The sequence below is a fragment of the Dasypus novemcinctus genome, chromosome 13, assembly GCF_030445035.2.
Source record: "Dasypus novemcinctus isolate mDasNov1 chromosome 13, mDasNov1.1.hap2, whole genome shotgun sequence".
Classification (NCBI taxonomy): domain Eukaryota; kingdom Metazoa; phylum Chordata; class Mammalia; order Cingulata; family Dasypodidae; genus Dasypus; species Dasypus novemcinctus.
The window spans coordinates 29,136,795-29,154,421 of record NC_080685.1 but is presented as its reverse complement, the minus strand read 5'-3'; the positions used below and the strand labels follow the sequence as shown (position 1 = coordinate 29,154,421).

General features: G+C 43.6%; 1 protein-coding gene across 4 annotated transcripts in view; it reads left to right on the top strand.

Moving 5' to 3' along the window:
- S100A13 (S100 calcium binding protein A13) overlaps positions 1-17,627 on the top strand; it is a 23,133-nt gene extending 5,506 nt beyond the window's left edge. The window contains exons 1-3 of one of the 4 annotated variants that reach the window (XM_004474953.4): positions 154-908; positions 1,778-1,971; positions 17,393-17,627. In XM_004474953.4, coding sequence (XP_004475010.1) covers positions 1,819-1,971; positions 17,393-17,536 — 297 coding nt within the window. In that variant the 5' untranslated portion in view covers positions 154-908; positions 1,778-1,818 and the 3' untranslated portion in view covers positions 17,537-17,627. Of the gene's footprint in view, positions 1-153; positions 953-1,453; positions 1,588-1,777; positions 1,972-17,392 lie in introns of those variants that run through there. The other 3 variants (XM_071207447.1, XM_004474955.5, XM_004474954.3) reach the window with 3 other exon arrangements.

Here is a 17,627-nt window from a genome sequence, read left to right as displayed (position 1 = left end):
GATAAGAGCAGGTTCTGGACAGACGACGCAGCTAATGTGGCGACGGGAGCTGTGTGAGGAGACCTGTCTTCAGTCGGCCTTCCCCGGCTGACCCCCCTCCCCGGCGGCTCCACCCCTTCACAGACAGACACCCAGTAGGGCAAGGGCCCAGGAGTGGACAGAGGCGCCCTCTGTCTCCCAGGCTGGAACAGGCTGCCCTGTGTCTTCTTCAGCCTTGGTTTGCTCCCCTTCTCCCTCCCGGGCACCAGCAGCTTGGGCATGGGAGGAGGGGAGGTGGGAGAGGAGGTCCTGGGAGAGACGCTGTCAGGTCTCACCCCAGCTTGGCTGTGTAGCAACCACGGCTGGCCCAGGTCTCCTCCCGGCACCCCCTGGAGTGGGTGGGGGTGGGTGGGTGGGGGGGACTCTCCGTGAGTAATTTAGTCTTGGGAGTCTCCCTGAGAAGTTTTGCTCCGTGACCCCACTGAATGATTCAATCCGGGAAGTCCTCTTTGGGGATGTCAGTCTGGACCTCTTTTTTTGTGGGGTCTCATTCCGAGGGGCCCTTCGTGGTGCCTCCCTGATGGGGTCTCAGCGCCTGAGTTTTCAGTCGGCGGTTCCGCCTTCAGCGTCCGCACTCCTGATTAGGTAGGGGGCGGGGTGGTCAGCAGGCTCCGGGGACTGGAGGGCTAGGACCCCCGCTGGGCGCCTGTGTCCGGGCAGCTCAGAGTGCGCCAAGTGGGGGCGCCGGTGGGGCTGCGTGGAGCGGGCAGCTGGGTTTCAGGCTGATGGCCCCGGGCAAGAGGCGTGATTGGGCAGTACCGGCGGAAACTCTACACCGCGGGGCTTGGGAGCCGCTCTCTCCGCCCTCCCCGGGCGCTTAAAACCTCCGCGCCGTGGCTCCTGCTCCCTGCACCCCATCTCCTAGCCCGGTGAGTTGCATCCCGGTAACTCTGCGGGGAACTCGGGGTTCCAGGTCCGTTCCCCGGAGCTATCTCAGACGGGGGTTCAGGAAGTGTTTGAGACAGCCAGCACCGGTCCCTGGAGGGGAGCGGCTGGTGCCGCGTAAGGATGGGAAGGCGCGGGGCAAGCCCCCTTCCTTTAGCCCAACTCCACCTCCCCAGGGGCGCAGAGCGCCCATTCCCTCTGCTGCCAAGCCCCTCTGGGTGCGAGAGCTAGCAGAGCCCCGTCCCGGGCCCCTGTAGCTGGAGACAGGAGAGAGGGGGCTGAGCCCAGGACCCGCTGCCCCCAGCACCTGTGCCTGACGGGGAGGAGGAGGGAGTGGGCAGAAAAGAGAGTAGACGACTCAGCCAGCCCTGACCAGCTGGACATTCGCCAGACCCTGGGGCTTCTCTGCCGGGAAGCGTGGTTAGAGGGTATATGGACACCCGGAAACACAAACAAGCGTGGGAGACAGACAACCTCATGACCCTTTGCGGCTCTGCGGGAGACTCCAAGAGGAGGCCCCTGGGACAGACCCCACAGAGGGCATGCTCCAGAGGGATCCCCAGACCGAGCCGCCCGCAGAGGAGTCTCCAGACTGACCGCAGAGGGGTCCCTACAGCACAGACACTTAAAAAGGACCTCCAGGCTGTGAAAGCTCTTGAAGAGGTTTCTGCAAATGAAAACCCTCCCTTCCCCTGCCCCAGGCTCGGTCCCCTGCCCCTTCCTTCCCTCCCTGTAATCCACCCTCCAGGCGGAGACCCGGGAGACCCGAGGTGGCAGGGCAGGGGCCACTCTGGCCTATTCCTAGACCCTGGGCTCCCTGACTCCCCGTCTCTGCTCCTTCCCCATCCCACAGGTCAGCCCCGTGAGGACATCAGCTCCAGGCCCAGGATCCTGATGGCAGCCGAGCCATTGACTGAGCTGGAGACCGCCATCGAGACGGTGGTCACCACCTTTTTCAGCTTTGTGCGGCAGGAGGGCCGAAAGAGCGGCCTCAGCGTCGATGAGTTTAAGGAACTGGCCACTCAGCAGTTGCCTCACCTGCTCAAGGTAGGTGGGGGTCTGCGGGACCAAGACTTTGTGAGAGTGATTGCAGGACGCTGTGTATGTGAGGCCATAGTGCTGGGTGTGATCATGGGACCGCCAGTGTGAGTGTGGGGAGCGGGGTGTGGGGACTGCGGGTGTGAACGGTTCTGGTTCTTCTCGTCTGGGGTGTGCGTGTGTGTGTGACTAAGTAAGCAAAAATACCGTGTCTGTGCAAATGGGAGTGTGTCGTTGGACTCGTACTTCCATCAAGCAGTGCTGTTGGGTTTCTCTGTTGGTCTCGCGTCCCAATGCACAGCTAGATTCCCGGAGAGTCACAGACCAAGCAGACCTAGAAGAAAGCCAAGAGTAAACCCTGCCTGACCTCCTCACTTCACATGTGTGGAAACTGAGGCCCAGAGGTCAGAATGAGCCTGTCAAAAACAAGCCAAAGCCAAATCTGTGGACTCAGAGACCCTCAGTGTAGGAGGGGCTGGAAGGGGCATCTGTGATTGCTTCCCACCCACTTTGGGAATCCCCTCTACAGTCCTCCTGACAGGGACATTCCTTCTCTCCTAACAGGAAGGAGTCAGGATTTAAATTTCATTCCATGTTATTAACAGCCTGTTAAAGTTTCTTGTCCAACTTGGCTGAAAATTTGCAGATATATGAAAATGTGTGAATATGAACGTAAAAGACACACACATGCACAAGCACAAATGAGCCTCGGAAATTGGTAGCCTATCTTCCACAAAATCCCCTATATCCTCAGACTTCTCAGAATTTTCCCTTTGTCTTCTTCCTGGAAACCTACGCATTGCTTTTTAAAACAACAACAACAACAACACGATTTTTAATTTTGAAATAATGAGTTTGCAGTTCAGAGATCTGAGAAAGATTGGAGAATCATCAGCATATAGAAGATGCTTAAAGCCGTAGGATCACTAAGAAAATGTACGTAGAGAGGACAAAAAAGGTCTGCAAGACTGAGTGTTGAGGGAAGCCAACATCTAGAGGCTGGGAAGAGGAGGATGATCCAGGAAAGGAGACTGAGGAGAAGCAGCCAGTGGCAGGAGGAAAATCAGGAATTCTTGGTATCTAGAAAACCAAGTGAAGAAAGGGTTTCAACAGTGTAAATGGGAAATAAGAACTGACAGTTTAGTAAGAAAGAGGTCTTCATGATAATGGCCAGAGAAGTAAGCGCGTATTGCTTTTGAGGAGATTTTGCTGTGAAAGGAAGCAGAGAAAACTAAAAAACAAAATAAACAAAGTAAAAGAAGCAGAAATGTAAGGTATGGTTGAAGGGGATTATAGGGGCAAGGGAAATTTTCTTTCTTTTTTTTTTTTAAAGATGAGGAGATTACAGCTTATTTGTAAAGTGAGGAGCATGATCCAGTAGAGGAAAGGATTTGATGATGCAAGAAAAAGAGGAAGTAATTATAAGAGTAAAGTCTTTAAGTAAGTGAGAGGGGATGGGACCCAGGGTACCATGGAGGGGTTGGCCTTAGGAGCAGACAGTGCCTTCATGGTAACAGAAGGGAAGGCAGGGGACGTTGGTAGATTTGGTGGCAGGAACACGTAGAAGTTTCTTTCTTGCTCCTATTTTCTCAATGAACTAAGAAACAAAGTCAGCAGAAAGAGAGAGAGAGACAGCGATGTGTGTGTGTGTGTGTGGGGGGAGGCGTGGGGAGCTAATGGAGTGTGAGGAGAGAGGAAAGTTGTGCAATAATCATCTGAAAGAGCTGGTCAATGAACCAACCAGGGAAATGTAGAATTGCTGGGCAGTGTCAGTTGTCCCCCTGGGGTTTGTGGTTATAGATTTAAAGTGAGGCAAGTCAACATGGCTGAGGATTTTTCTCCAATCAGATTTGACTACACAAGTGCACAGAAGGTTGGATTTAACCAACAGGTTAACTAGCAAGTTAATACAGGTGGAATGTTGGGTTTAACCAGAGTTTTTCGTATGGATTTGTTATAGTTCTTTGTAGAATAAAGAAATTAGCTTTCTGTCTATTATATGTGTGGCACATATTTCCCCCTAATTTGTCTTTTGTACTTTGACTTTGTGTTCGGCAGATTTTGTCAGAAAGAATGTAAAATATTTTTGTATAGTCAAATTTATCAAACTTTTCCTGAACAGCTTCTGTGTTTTTTGTCATGCTTAGAAAGGTCTTCCCTACTTTAACATATTAAAAATAAAACAAAACAAAAAACAAAACAACAAGATTTATTTTATTAAAATTTCTGTACCTATATGAAATGCTAACTTTATTATTTATTCAATTTCCATATGTATTTTGGGTCTCTTTATCCTCTTTCATTGATACATTTATTATTTATCTGGTATTTCTAATACCAGTGTATCTCATTTTATTGTGCTTGTCAGATACTGCGTTTTTTACAGATTGAGGTTCTGTGGCAGCCCAATGTTAAGCCAGCTGTTGGCACCAATTCTCCAACAACGTGTGCTCACTTCACAGTTCTGTGTCACCTTTTGGTAATTCTTGCAATATTTCAAACTTTTTCATTCTGATTAAATCTGTTATGATGATCAGTGATCTTTGATATTACTATTGTAATTGTTTTGGGTTGTCACAAACCATGCCCAAATAAGACCATGAACTTAACTGATAAATGTTGTGTATGTTCTAACTGTTCTCCTGACTGGCAGTTCTCCTTCCCTATTCCTGGAGATACAACAGTACTGAAATTAGGCCAATTAATAACCCTACAATGGCCTCTTAAGAGTTCAAGTGAAAGGAAGAGTCACACATCTCTCACTTTAAATCAAATGTTAGAAATGATAAAGCTTAGTGAGGAAGGCAGGCTGAAAGCAGAGATAGGCTGAAAGCTAGGCCTCTTGCACTAAAAAAGTCAAATTGTGAATACAAAGGAAAAGTTCTTGAAGGAAATTAAAAGTGCTGCTCCAGGAATCGGATGTGGCTCAAGCAATTGGGCTCCCAGTTACCATATAGAAGGTCCAGGGTTCGATGTCCAGGGTCTCCTGGTGAAGGCAAGCTGGCCCATGCAGAGTGCTGGCCTGTGCAGAGTACCGCCCTGCGCAGGAGTGCTGCCCTGTGCAGGAGTGCTGGCCCACATGGAGAGCTGGCTCAGCAAGATGACACATCAAAAAGAGACACACAGGAGAGATAATAAGAGATGCAGCAGACCCGGGAACTGAAGTGGCGCAAGAGATTAAGCACCTCTCTCCCACTTTGGAAGGTCCCAGGATCAGTTCCCAGTGCTACCTAAAGAGAAGACAAGTAAACACAGAAGAACACACAGTGAAGGGACACAGAAAACAGACAGCGAGCACAAAACAACAAGGGGGGTGGGGGGAGAAATAAGTAAATAAATCTTAAAAAAAGAAAGAATTATGCTTAATCTCTTTTGCCTGTGCTCTGTAAATGGAATGAAAAACTCTGGATGATAGCACATCTGTTCCCAACATGTTTTACTGAATTTTTTTTTATTTTTTCAAAAATTTGTATATCCCCTCCCCCTTTGCAGCTTGCTTGCTGTCTGCTCTTTGTGTCTATTCACTGTGTGCTCTTCTGTGTTTTTGCTTGTCTCACTTTTTTGTTGTTGCATCACCTTGCCGAGTCAGCGCTCCACGGTGCTTGTGGGCCAGGCAGCACTCCGCAGTGTGTAGGCAAGCCTGCCTTCACAAGGAGGCCCCAGGACGTGAACCCAGGGCCTCCCATATGTAGAAGGAAGCCCAACTGATTGAGCCGCTTCCCTGTTTTACTGAATATTTTAAGCCCACAGTTGAGACCTACTGCTCAGAAAAGATTCCTTTCAAAATATTACTGCTCATTGACAATGCACCTGGTCACCCAAGAGCTCTGATGGAGGTATACAATGAGATTAATGTTTTCGTGCCTGCTAACACAAAATCTGTTCTGCAGCCCATGAGCCAAGAAGTCATTTCGACTTTCAAGTCTTATTATTGAAGAAATACATTTTTTAAGGCTATAGCTGCCCTAGATAGCGATTCCTCTGATGGATCTGCACAAAGTCAATTGAAAACCTTCTGGTGCAATGGTCAGGTGTAGCAAGCTGATGCTACAAGGTGAAACAACAAGAGACACAAGAAGAAAAGCACAATGAGAGACACAACAAAGCAAGGAATGAAGGTGGCTCAAGTGATTAGGTGCCTCCCTCCCATATTAGAAGTCCCAGGTTCGGTTCCTGGTGCCTCCTAAAGAAACAAGGTAGAGATGAACAGATACAGCAAATCAGACAACAAGGAAGTGGGGAGAAATAAATTAAAAAAAAATCTTAAAAAAAAAAAGTTGCCACAGCCACCCCAACCTTCAGCTGTCACCACCCTGATCAGTCAAGATCTGTCAACATCGAGACAAGACCCTCCACTGGTAAAACATCGAGACAAGACACCTCCACTGGTGTGACTCACTGAAGGCTCAGATGATGGTCAGCATTTTTTAGTAATAAAATATTTTTTAATAACGTATGTACATTGTTTTCTTTGACATAATGCTATTGTACACTAACTAGACTATAGTATATGTGCACATAACTTTTTTTTTTACTTTTTCTCTTTTTGTGTGTGTGTGTGTTTTATACTGAACTCAATATTTAAATAGAGTAGCACATATATAACTTATAGATAAACCCATGTTTTACAGGATACAGGTCCTAATTACTTTGCTGTTAGGAATGAATGATCAGAGAATTTCCAGGCATCTCCTTTAGACATGTGGGGATGGTACTCTGTGAGAACACTGTGGCCTTGGTAGGGCACAGTCATCATCTGGGAAAAGGGCACAAAGAGTGATGACCTAGAGAATGGAAGCGGGTGTACTTGAGATTAAAAAGAACTGGGCATCCTCCTAATTCCTGTTCTTTGTCCAAGAACAGGAAGGAGAGGAAGTGGGAGTGACAGTCATTGCTGGAACTGGATAAGGAGAATGTATTAAGTAGGTCAGCAAAAAGATATAAAAGGACAGTTTAATAAAGAATAAATAGCCTCATTTCTTTGGAGATGATGGTCCCCTAAGCCCCGTTGTGTTGTGTCTTTTGTGTTTTTCTTTTCACCTCCGCGTTAATACAGGTTCTTGCAACAGTAGTTACGTTCTTCACAAAGTAGGTAGGTGAGTAGTTCAACCAGTAATTTACTGATTTACCAATCAGGTCTCTATATAAACCAGGATACTAGGAAGGCATAGCTAATTCTCGACATTTTTACCTTTGTAAGCCTTTTCAACTCCCCTTTTCAAGTGAAATGTAAAGGAGAAAAGTCTAAATTATCCCCAGAAAGGCTATCAGATTAATATCTTGGGAAGATACTGCCGTGGCCCCGAGTTTTGCCATCCTTTCCTTAAGAGGGCATATTCCACTCTGCGCATGCCCAGAGCGTGAAGAGTGGCGTGACTCTGCATTCTTGCACAAAGCACCTCTTTCGAGCCTTTAAATGTTTGTAAGATTTACTGGGGGGAAGCCTTCACTCCTGTCGTTAGGTGGATATTCTAAAAATAATCATGATGTAGTTCATTGGATTATTACTCTCTACATTTGTGCTTTACCACATCTTAGATTATGGGGGTTGGCAGACATCCTTCAAACCTGTCAATATTTCTTGCTCCTTAGCACTTTAATGGCATATTTTACACTGTCTACTTAAAAATCACAGTGTTTCAATGTTTTTTTTTTTTTTTTTTTACAATTCAGGGAGCTGGCAGGCAGAGGAAAGGAATTAAGGAGGAAAATTTGGCCTAAAAAAATAACTGGAATCCGGGCAAAACAGAAAGAAGAGATCAGAACTACTAGTTGAATAGATTATCTAAAATCTATGGTAGCAAATTATTTGGCAAGATTCTGAATCTCTTGTCAACTTCTTTGTGTTAGTGTTTTAACTTTAATTTCTTTTTTTAAGAAGAGGTACTCTTTTTTTAAAATTAAGAATTAAGATTTATTTATTTATTTCTCTTACCCCCACCCCGTCCCCGTCCCCGGTTGTCTGTTCTCTGTGTCCATTCTCTGTGTGTTCTTCTGTGTTTGATTGTAGTCCCATTAGGCGGCTCCGGAACCGATTCTCAGACCTTCCGGAGTGGGAGAGGTGATGATCATTATCCTGCACCACCCAGCTGCGTCTTTTATTGTCTCTCCTCTCTGTCTCTTTCTGGTGCGTCATCTTGCTGCACCAGCTCTCCACGTGGGCCAGCTAGCCATGGGCCAGCTTGCCTTCACCAGGAGGCCCTGGGCATCAACCCTGGACCTCCTATATGGTAGATGGGAGCCCAATTTCTTGAGCCACATCTGCTTCCCTTAATTTTAATTTTTAATACCTTCCCCTAAATATTAATGAAAAGTTTATTTAAAATGTCCAAAATAGCAAAAATACAATTGTTATTTGAAAAGTTACTTTAGAATACATCTTTGTATTTACTTGTAAATCAGAAACCCAGTCATTGGTTAAATGTGATGAAAAGGGTTCTGATTCTTTTGTCTGAAAATGTCTGGATATCACCTTAGATTACCCAATAGAGTAGGCTGAAGATGGTGCTTTTTTTTTTTCAATTGTCTCTCTCTTTTTTTTTTTAAAGATACATAGTTCACAAAAAATATAAGAGGTTCCCATATGCCCCACCCCCACCCCCCCGGTTGAAGATGCTTTTGGCAGGTTTATCATTATGAGATCATAAGTGTATCAAGTCAGTGTTGTCTTGTATTACAGAACACTGGTTAAGACAACAGACTCTCGTGTGACTCTGCCTGGGTTTGAGTCCTGGCTCTTCCCTGACTTTGTGATCATGGGCAGCTTCCCTAACCAACCCGTGCGCTGGCAGTCTTCATCTGTGAAATGGTGTTAATAATAGCACCACCCTCATGGGTTATTTTGAAGACTGTATAGATTAATGCATGTAAAGCATTACCATTAATTCATAAAAATATTCAATCAGTGCTTGTTATTTTCATATCCTGAAAGGGTTGCTCTCTTTCTAACTGATCACCCTCTCTCTTTTTTTGTATGTGTGGTGCGCTGTCAGTATAGTAATTTATATTTTTGTCGATATTGTTCTTTTTTTAACAAATCAAATTTATTGATACATATTAATAAAGCATACAGTTCCTCCAAAGTGTGCAATCAATGGCACTTGGCGCAATCACATAGCTGTTCATTCATCCCTTCAGTCATCACTAGAGCATTTTCACCATTTCAACAATAACAACAACAATAATAATAACAAACAAAAACCAGACAGACAAACAAGAAAATTTCTCACCTCTCAGTCTCTCTGTGCTTCCCCTGCTGTACACAGCTGCCACTTCTGGCCCACTCCTGCACAATTATTTATTCATTTATTAAGCATTTTTCTTGAGATATATTCACATAGAATTTGATCTATCCAAAATGTGCAATAATTGGCTTCTAGTACAATCACAATGTTATGCATTCACCAGAAAAAAATCACAGAACCATTTCATCACTCCAAAAAGAAATACTCCACCATCTTAGCGTGCCTTGCCCTACATAATCATTCATATAATTTCACTTTATAAATTTATATTTACATTTTATATAAATGGAATCATACACTATGTTACACAATATATTTAGTTCATTATAGTGCAATCATACAGTATTTGTCCTTTTGTGTCTGGCTTGCTTCATTCAACATATTGTCCTCCAGGTTCATCCATGCTGTCATATGCTTTACGACTTTGTTTCTTCTTAACAGCTGCAAAATAGTCCATCCTGTGAATACACCACACTTTGTTTATCCATTTATCAGTTGATGGGCACCTGGGTTGTCTCCAGCTTTTGGCAATCATAAGTAACATCACTGTGAACATCGGTGTGCAGATGTCTGTCTGTGTCACTGCTCTCAGTTCTTCTGGGTATACACCCACTAGTGGTATTGCAGGGTCACACGCCAAATCTATATGCAACTTCTTTAGAAATTGCCAAACAGTCCTCCACAGTGGCTGTACCATTCTACATTCCCACCAACGATGAATAAGTGTTCCTGTCTCTCCATACCCTCTCCAATACTTGTAGTTCTCTGTCTTAATAGTGGCCATTATGATAGATGTGAAATGATATCTCATTGTAGTTTTGATTTGCATTTCCCTAATTATTTGTGATGTTGAACATTTTTTTCATGTTTTTTTTGCCATTTGTATTCCTTCTTTGGACAAATATCTATTCAAGTCTTTCATCCATTTTTTTAATCAGATTGTTTGTCTTTTTACTGTTGAGTTGTAAAACATCTCTTTATATGTCATGGATATTAAACTATATCGGACATGTGATTTCCAAATATTTTCTCCCATTGAGTTGGCTGCCTTTTCACCATTTTGACAAAGTCCTGTGAGATGCAAAAGTGTTTAATTTTGAGGCAATCCCATTGATCTATTTTTGTTTCTGCTGCATGTGCTTTGAGTGTTAGGTCCACGAAACCACCACCTACCACAAGATCTTTAAGATGTTTCCCCATGGTTTCTTCTAGTAGTTTCATGGTCCTGGCTTTTATATTTAGGTCTTTGATCCATTTTGAGTTGATTCTTATATAGAGAGTGAGATAGAAGTCCTTTTTTATTCTTTTGGTTATAGATATAGTTCTCCCAGTACCATTTGTTGAAGAGACTGTTTTGTCCTGGTAACATGGACTTGGTAGGTTTGAGGATTTATTTCTGGACTCTCAATTCTATTCTGCTGATCGATGTGTCTACCTTTATGGCAATACCCTGCTGTTTTGACCACTGTAGCTTTGTAATATGTTACAGAGTCAACAATGAAATTCCTCCCATGTTGCTCTTCTTTTTTAGAATATTTTTGGCTATTCAGATGCACTTGTCCTTGCAAATGAATTTGGTTATTGCCTTTTCTATTTCTGTAAAGTAGGCTGTTGGAATTTTGATTGGTATTGCACTGAATCTATAAATCACTTGGGGTAGGATTGATGTCTTCACAATATTTAGTCTTTCAATCAATGGACACAGAATGTCTTCCCATTTATTTAGGTCTTCATTGGTTTCTTTTAGCATTGTCTCATAGTTTTCTGCATATAGGTCCTGTACTTCTTTGATTAAATTTATACCTAGGTATTTGAGCTTTTTTGTGACTATTGTAAATGGAATTTTTTCCCTTGATTTCTTCCTCAGATTGTTCAATGTTAGTGTAAAAAAACATTACTGATTTTTGCATGTTAATCTTGTATCCTCTCACTCTCCTGAACTCATTTATTAGCTCAGGTAGCTTTGTTGTAGACATTTCCGAATTTTCTAAGTATGGAATTACATCATCTGCAAATAGCGTTTTACTTCCTCTTTTCCTATTTGGATGCCTCTAAATTTTTTTTCTTGTCTAATTATTTTAGCCAAAACTTCCAGTACAATGTTGAACAATGGTGACATTTCAGAGTTTTCTAAATATAGAACCATGTCATCCACAAATAGTGAGAGTATTACTTCCTCTTATCCTATTTAGATGCCTTTGTTTTTTTCTTGTCTAATCACTCTAGCTAGCACTTCTAACACAATGTTGAATAATAGAGGTGACAGTGGGCATCCTTGTCTTGTTCCTGTCTTAGAAGCAAAGCTTTCAGTCTTTCCTTATTGAATATGATGTTGGCTGTGGGTTTTTCATTTATACCTTTTATCATATTGAGGTATTTTCTTTCCATTCCTATCTTTGACGTGCTTTTATCGAGAAAGGATGCTGGATTTTGTCAAATGCCCTTTCTGCATGGATTGAGATGATTGTGTGTTTTTTTTTCCTTCATTTTGTTAATGTGGTATATTATGTTGATTGATTTTCTTATGTTGAACCATCCTTGCATATCAGGAATGAGTCCCACTTGGTTGCGATGTATAAGTCTTTTGATATGCTGTTGGATTTGATTTGCAAGTATCTTGTTGAGAATTTTTGCATCTATATTCATTAGAGAGTTTGGTCCGTAATTTTCTTTTCTTGTAGTATCCTTATCTGGCTTTGGTATTAGGGTGAGGTTGGCTTCATTAAATGTGTTGGGCAATTTTCCCTCCTTTTCAATTTTTTGGAAAAGTTTAAACAGGATTGGTGTTAATTCTTTTTGAAATGCTTAGTAGAATTCACCCGTGAGCCATCTGTTCCTAGACTTTTCTTTTTTGGGAGATTTTTGATGACAGATTCAATCTCTTTAAATGTGATTGGTTTGTTAAGTTCTTGTATGTCTTGTAGCATCAGTGTAGGTTGTTTGTGCATTTCTAGGAATTTGTCCATTTCATCCAAGTTGTATAGTTGTTGACATAGTTTCTCATAATATCCTCTTATGATCCTTTTCATTTCTGTGGGGTCAGTGGCAACTTGCCTCCTTTCATTTCTGATTTGTATTTATTTGCGTCTTCTGCTTCCCTCTAATGTGTTTTTGATCTCACCAATCATGTCTTTGATTCCCATGAGCTCTGTCAATTTTCTGTTCAGGTTTTCAAATTCTTCTTTGTGCTCGCTCTGTGTCTTCTTGATGTAATTTATCTGTTTAGCCATATTGTCTCTTAACTCATTTATTTGGTTTTGGAAATTTGTGTGAATCTTGTTAGTTGTCTCAAATCCTGCTTCTCTTCTGGAGCTTTGATATATTCCTTTTTTTGTGCCATGTCTTCCATTTTCTTAGTATGGCTTACAATTTTTTGCTGACGTCTAGGCATCTGATTAGATGGTGGGTTTACGCAGATGCTCATTTTCTCCCTCGTTTGTAGGGATTTAGTGGTGGGAGGCTGTGTGTTACTGCTTTTCTTCGATTCTTGGTTCAACCTGTATCTTTTGGATTGTCCCCTTTAGTTGATCAAAACTGGGCTTTGGACCCAGTAATGGGTTGCAGACCTGTTTTGTAGGGCCTTGGGAAGGGAGGCTAAAAAGGCTTGAAAAAGCCTCTCTTACATATTAATTTTTTTTTTAAGATTTATTTTTATTTTATTTATCCCTTCCTTCCCTTGTCACTTGCTTGCTGTCTGCTCTCTGTGTCCATTTGCTGTGTTCTTCTGTGTCTGCTTGTCTCCCTTTGTTGCGTCATCTTGCTGTGCCAGCTCTCTGCAGGTGTGGGCTATCAGCTCTCTGTGGCGTATGGGCCGTCAGTTCTCCGCAGGGCATGGGCCAGCTTGTCTTCACAAGGAGGTGCTGGAGAGCGAACCAGGGCCTCCCATATGGTAGACAGGAGCCCAATTGGTTGAGCCACATCCGCTTCTCTCTTACATATTAAATTTCCTCACATGCACTTCCTTGGTCTGCCAGCAGATGGTGATCTTTGGCAGCCCTCTCAGTTCAATGCTTGGTTGGAGTGTGTTTGCTGCAACATGGACTGGATCAATGTGATAATAAGTTTCTGCCTGGAGGGGGAGAGTGTAAACTACAGTGTAAACTATAAACCATGCAGTGCAGCAGTGCTCCAAGATGTATTCACCAAATGCAAAGAATGTGCCACAATGATGAAAGGGGTTGTTGATGTAGGGGGAGTGGGGGTATGGGGTGTGGGGTACATGGGAACCTCTTATATTTTTTAATGTAACATTTTTTTGTGATCTATGTATCTTAAAAAAAAAAGACAATTAAAAAAAAAAAGCTGAATCAGTCTTAGGCTGTGTCCTCTCTCTCCCCTTCCCTGGGGAGCTGGATCCCTGGGACCCCCTTTGTCTGTAGCTGCTGGCCCAGAGGCCTTAGAATTCAATCTTTAGTGTGGAGGAGGGTGCTGGCAGAAGCAGCTGCTGCTTTTAACTCACAGTTTTGCGATCAGGATTCTGTGCCTTTGTCCCTCTCTCTTCTGGCTGGTGTCCATTCTTCCCATGGTGTCCTAAACCCTAAAAGATTTGTTTCTAGGTCATTTCTGCCTGTCTTCTAGCTGTTTTTCTGGGAGAGAAGGGAGTCCTGTGTCTTTCTTCCACCATCTTCCTGGAAGTCCACATAACTTTTATATGCTCTGGGAAACCAAAAAAAATCATGTGACTTGCTTTATTATGTTATTTGTTTTATTGTGGTTGTCTGGAACCAAACCCACAACTTCTCTGGTGTATGCTGGTATACTTTAATACCTGTAGGGCTGGTTCTCTCTCAATAGTCTTAATTTTAAGAATTTTACTGGTGAATCTCATGTTTATTTTTTAAAGATGAGTCTTAGCAACATTTATTATGTTAAGAAGACTTTTTAGATATTTTAATTTAGATTATATAAAATTTGTTTATGGAAAGTTGATATCATTACACTATTGAGTCTTTCCAAGAAAAAGATAGGTTTTTCTTTTTATGTAAGTTTTTTTTTAATATTCCTCAGTGCAGTTTTCTTCAAAAAAGCTTAAAAGATTTCCACATTTATGCCAAAGTATTTTATTTTTTTATTCTTTTAAATGAGATTTTTCTTATTATATTTTCCAACTGGTTAACATTTATATACTTAAAAGCTATTGACGGGAAGTAAACGTGGCTCAACTGGTAGAGTGTCCACTTACCATATGGGAGGGTCCAGGGTTCGAGACTCAGGGCTTCCTGACCCATGTGGTGAGTTGGCCCATGCGTAGAGCTGCCGTGCACAAGGAGTGCTGTGCCACGCCGGAGCACCCCTGTGTGGGGGTGCCCCATGTGCAAGGAATGTGCCCTGCAAGAGAGCTGCCCTGCATGAAAAAAGTGCAGCCTGCCCAGGAGAGGTGCTGCAAACACGGAGGGCTAATGCTGCAAGAAGACGCAACAAAAAAGTGACGGCTCAACAGATAAGAGTGTCCGCCTATCACATGGGAGGTCTAGAGTTCAAACCCAGGGCCTCCTGACCTGTGTGGTGAGCTGATCCACATGCAGTGCTGATGTGTGCAAGGAGTGCCGTGCCATGCATGGGAGCCCCACATGCAAGGAGTGTGCCCTGTAAGGAAAGCCACCCTGCGCAAAAAAGTGCAGCCTGCTCAGAAGTGGTGCTGCACACATGGAGAGCTGACACAGCAAGATGATGCAACAAAAAGAGGCACAGATTCCTGGTGCTGCTTACCAGAATACAAGAGGACACAGAAGAACACACAGCGAATGGACACAGAGAGCAGACAATGGGAGAGGGGGGAGTGGGGGAAGGGGAGAGAAATAAAAAATAGATCTTTTTTAAAAAAAAGCTATTGGATTTTGAGTAATAATATTATAACCAGACAGCTTATCATTTCCAATAGTCTTTTTTGGGGTGTGGGATGGAGAAAACAGAATAATGGATAAGAGTTTAAACTCTAAGTTGGATGTTTTAAGTTCAAATGCAGATTCTAGGTTGGCTAATAATTTAATCTTTCTGATCCCTAATTTTCTCATCTGGAAAACTCATAATAATTTCTTTCTCATTGGGTTGGTCTTACATTTATTCAATCAATATTTATTTATTTATTATTTATTTATTTATTTCTCTCCCCTTCTCCCCCCACCCTGGTTGTCTGTTCTCTGTGTCTATTTGCTGCGTCTTCTTTGTCCGCTTCTGTTGTTGTCAGCGGCACAGGAATCTATGTTTCTCTTTGTTGCTTCATCTTGTTGTGTCAGCTCTCTGTGTGTGCAGCACCATTCCTGGGCAGGCTGCACTTTCTTTTGTGCTGGGCGGCTCTCCTTACAGGGCACATTCCTTGCGCATGGGGCTCCCCTATGTGGAGACACCCCTGCGTGGCTCGGCACTCCTTGCACGCATCAGCACTACACATGGGCCAGCTCCACACGGGTAAGGAGGCCTGGGGTTTGAACCGCGGACCTCCCATGTGGTAGACGGATGTCCTAACCACTGGGCCAAGTCCGCCGCCAATCAATATTTATTGAGCATCTACCATGTCCTGCCCTGACACTGTCCTAGGCTTTGGGTTACTGCAGTGAAGAAGCACCTCTTATATGCCAGACATTCTCCTAGCCCCTGGGATTACAGTGGTGAACAAGATGGACAAATTCTTTGAGCTCATAGAGGCTTTCATGAAGGAAAACATGTAATACGGGTTGTATGATGCTTGGAACAGTTAGTGCTACTAGGTATATAGCTATATAATTTTCTAGGTATACAACTATATAATTGCTAATATTGATGAATTTGCCTCTTCTTTCCCAATACTTAACCTTTTATTTATTTCTCTCATTTAACTGCATGCATTTTCCCCCCTCCCAATATAATGTTACACTGGGCATCCTTGCCTTCCTCTGGCAGTGCTTATAGTATTTACAACTAAGTGTGACTGTGGCTTAAAAATATATTTTTGTTTAGTTCTTCTATGAATTAGCTTTGTGCCAGCTATAGATTTGGCACATTTTTTCTGCTTTCATCCAAATTTTGATTCCAATGTTGACTGTCAGGCTTTCTCTGGTTTGATATTGATCCATTATTCAACAGTCAACTTTTGGCTGTGATTTGTTTAAATGGCAACATATTCTTTGATCGTGATGGTCCAGCTTATAGTATCCACTGATTTCATAGGCCCATGGGGAGAGACTTTGTCAAGGGCCACTTAGAAAACCAGATACCCCCTGTTTTTGCTACTTCCCTGATCTACCAGGCTAGTGACCCAGCTTGAAAGATGAGAAGGTATTAAGGTTATATACAGGGAAGTGGACTTGGCCCAGTGGTTAGGGCATCTGCCTACCAAATGGGAGGTCCGTGGTTCAAACCCCGGGCCTCCTTGACCCGTGTGGAGTTGGCCCATGTGCAGTGCTGATGCACGCAAGGAGTGCCTTGCCACGCAGGGGTGTCCCCCACGTAGGGGAGCCCCATGCACAAGGAGTGCGCCCCATAAGGAGAGCCACCCAGCGTGAAAGAAAGTGCAGCCTGCCCAAGAATGGTGCTGCACACACGGAGAGCTGACACAACAAGATGATGCAACAAAAAGAAACACAGATTTCCCGGTGCCGCCGATAAGGATAAAAGTGGTCACAGAAGAACACACAGCGAATGGACACAGAGAGCAGACAACTGGGGGGAGGGGGAGAGATAAAAAAAAACTTTAAAAAAAAAAAGGTTATATACAAATGAACAGCTAAATGCTATGAACATCTCCAGCTCTCTGTGAGGGGGAGGATGGTCTGAGAAGGCACTGAGAGTGGCCAGGTCAAGTCCAGTCCTACAGCTGCTCCCTAAGTAGCCTTGGGCAAGTTGCTCCCCTCTTTGGGCTCATACAACATGGCTGGTGCAGTGGTGTGCTGGAGCTGGCTCATACCTCTGGTGAGTGCCAATGGTATGCTCTGCCTTCAATGACATCATATTTATGGCCTTAAGTCAGCAGTGGTGGGAGTATTATGGCAAGTACTACAAATCAGTAAGGGCCCTAATAATGACCCTTGGAATCAGGCACCGTGGCAGTGTTGTCTTGGGGCTGCAACCTCATCTGTAAGACAAGGGGCAGGTCCTAGTGCTCTCTGAGACCCCTTCCCTGAGAGCATGGCGATTGGTAATTCTCTCTTCTCCCCTGGTCTTAAGAACCATGGTTTCTAACCCGATTCTTCCCCTTGGTGTCTCCCCAGGATGAGAGCTCCCTAGATGAGAAGATGAAAAGCTTGGATGTGAATCAGGACTCGGAGCTCAAATTCAACGAGTACTGGAGACTGATTGGGGAGCTGGCCAAGGAGATCAGGGAGGAGAAGGCCCTGGAGTTGCAGAAGAAGTAAAGCCGCCTAGGGATGGGGCAAACAGGGCAGGACCTGGCAGGGCCAAGTAGACCCCACTTCTCCCAAATAAAGCTTCCCCCTTGAAATACAA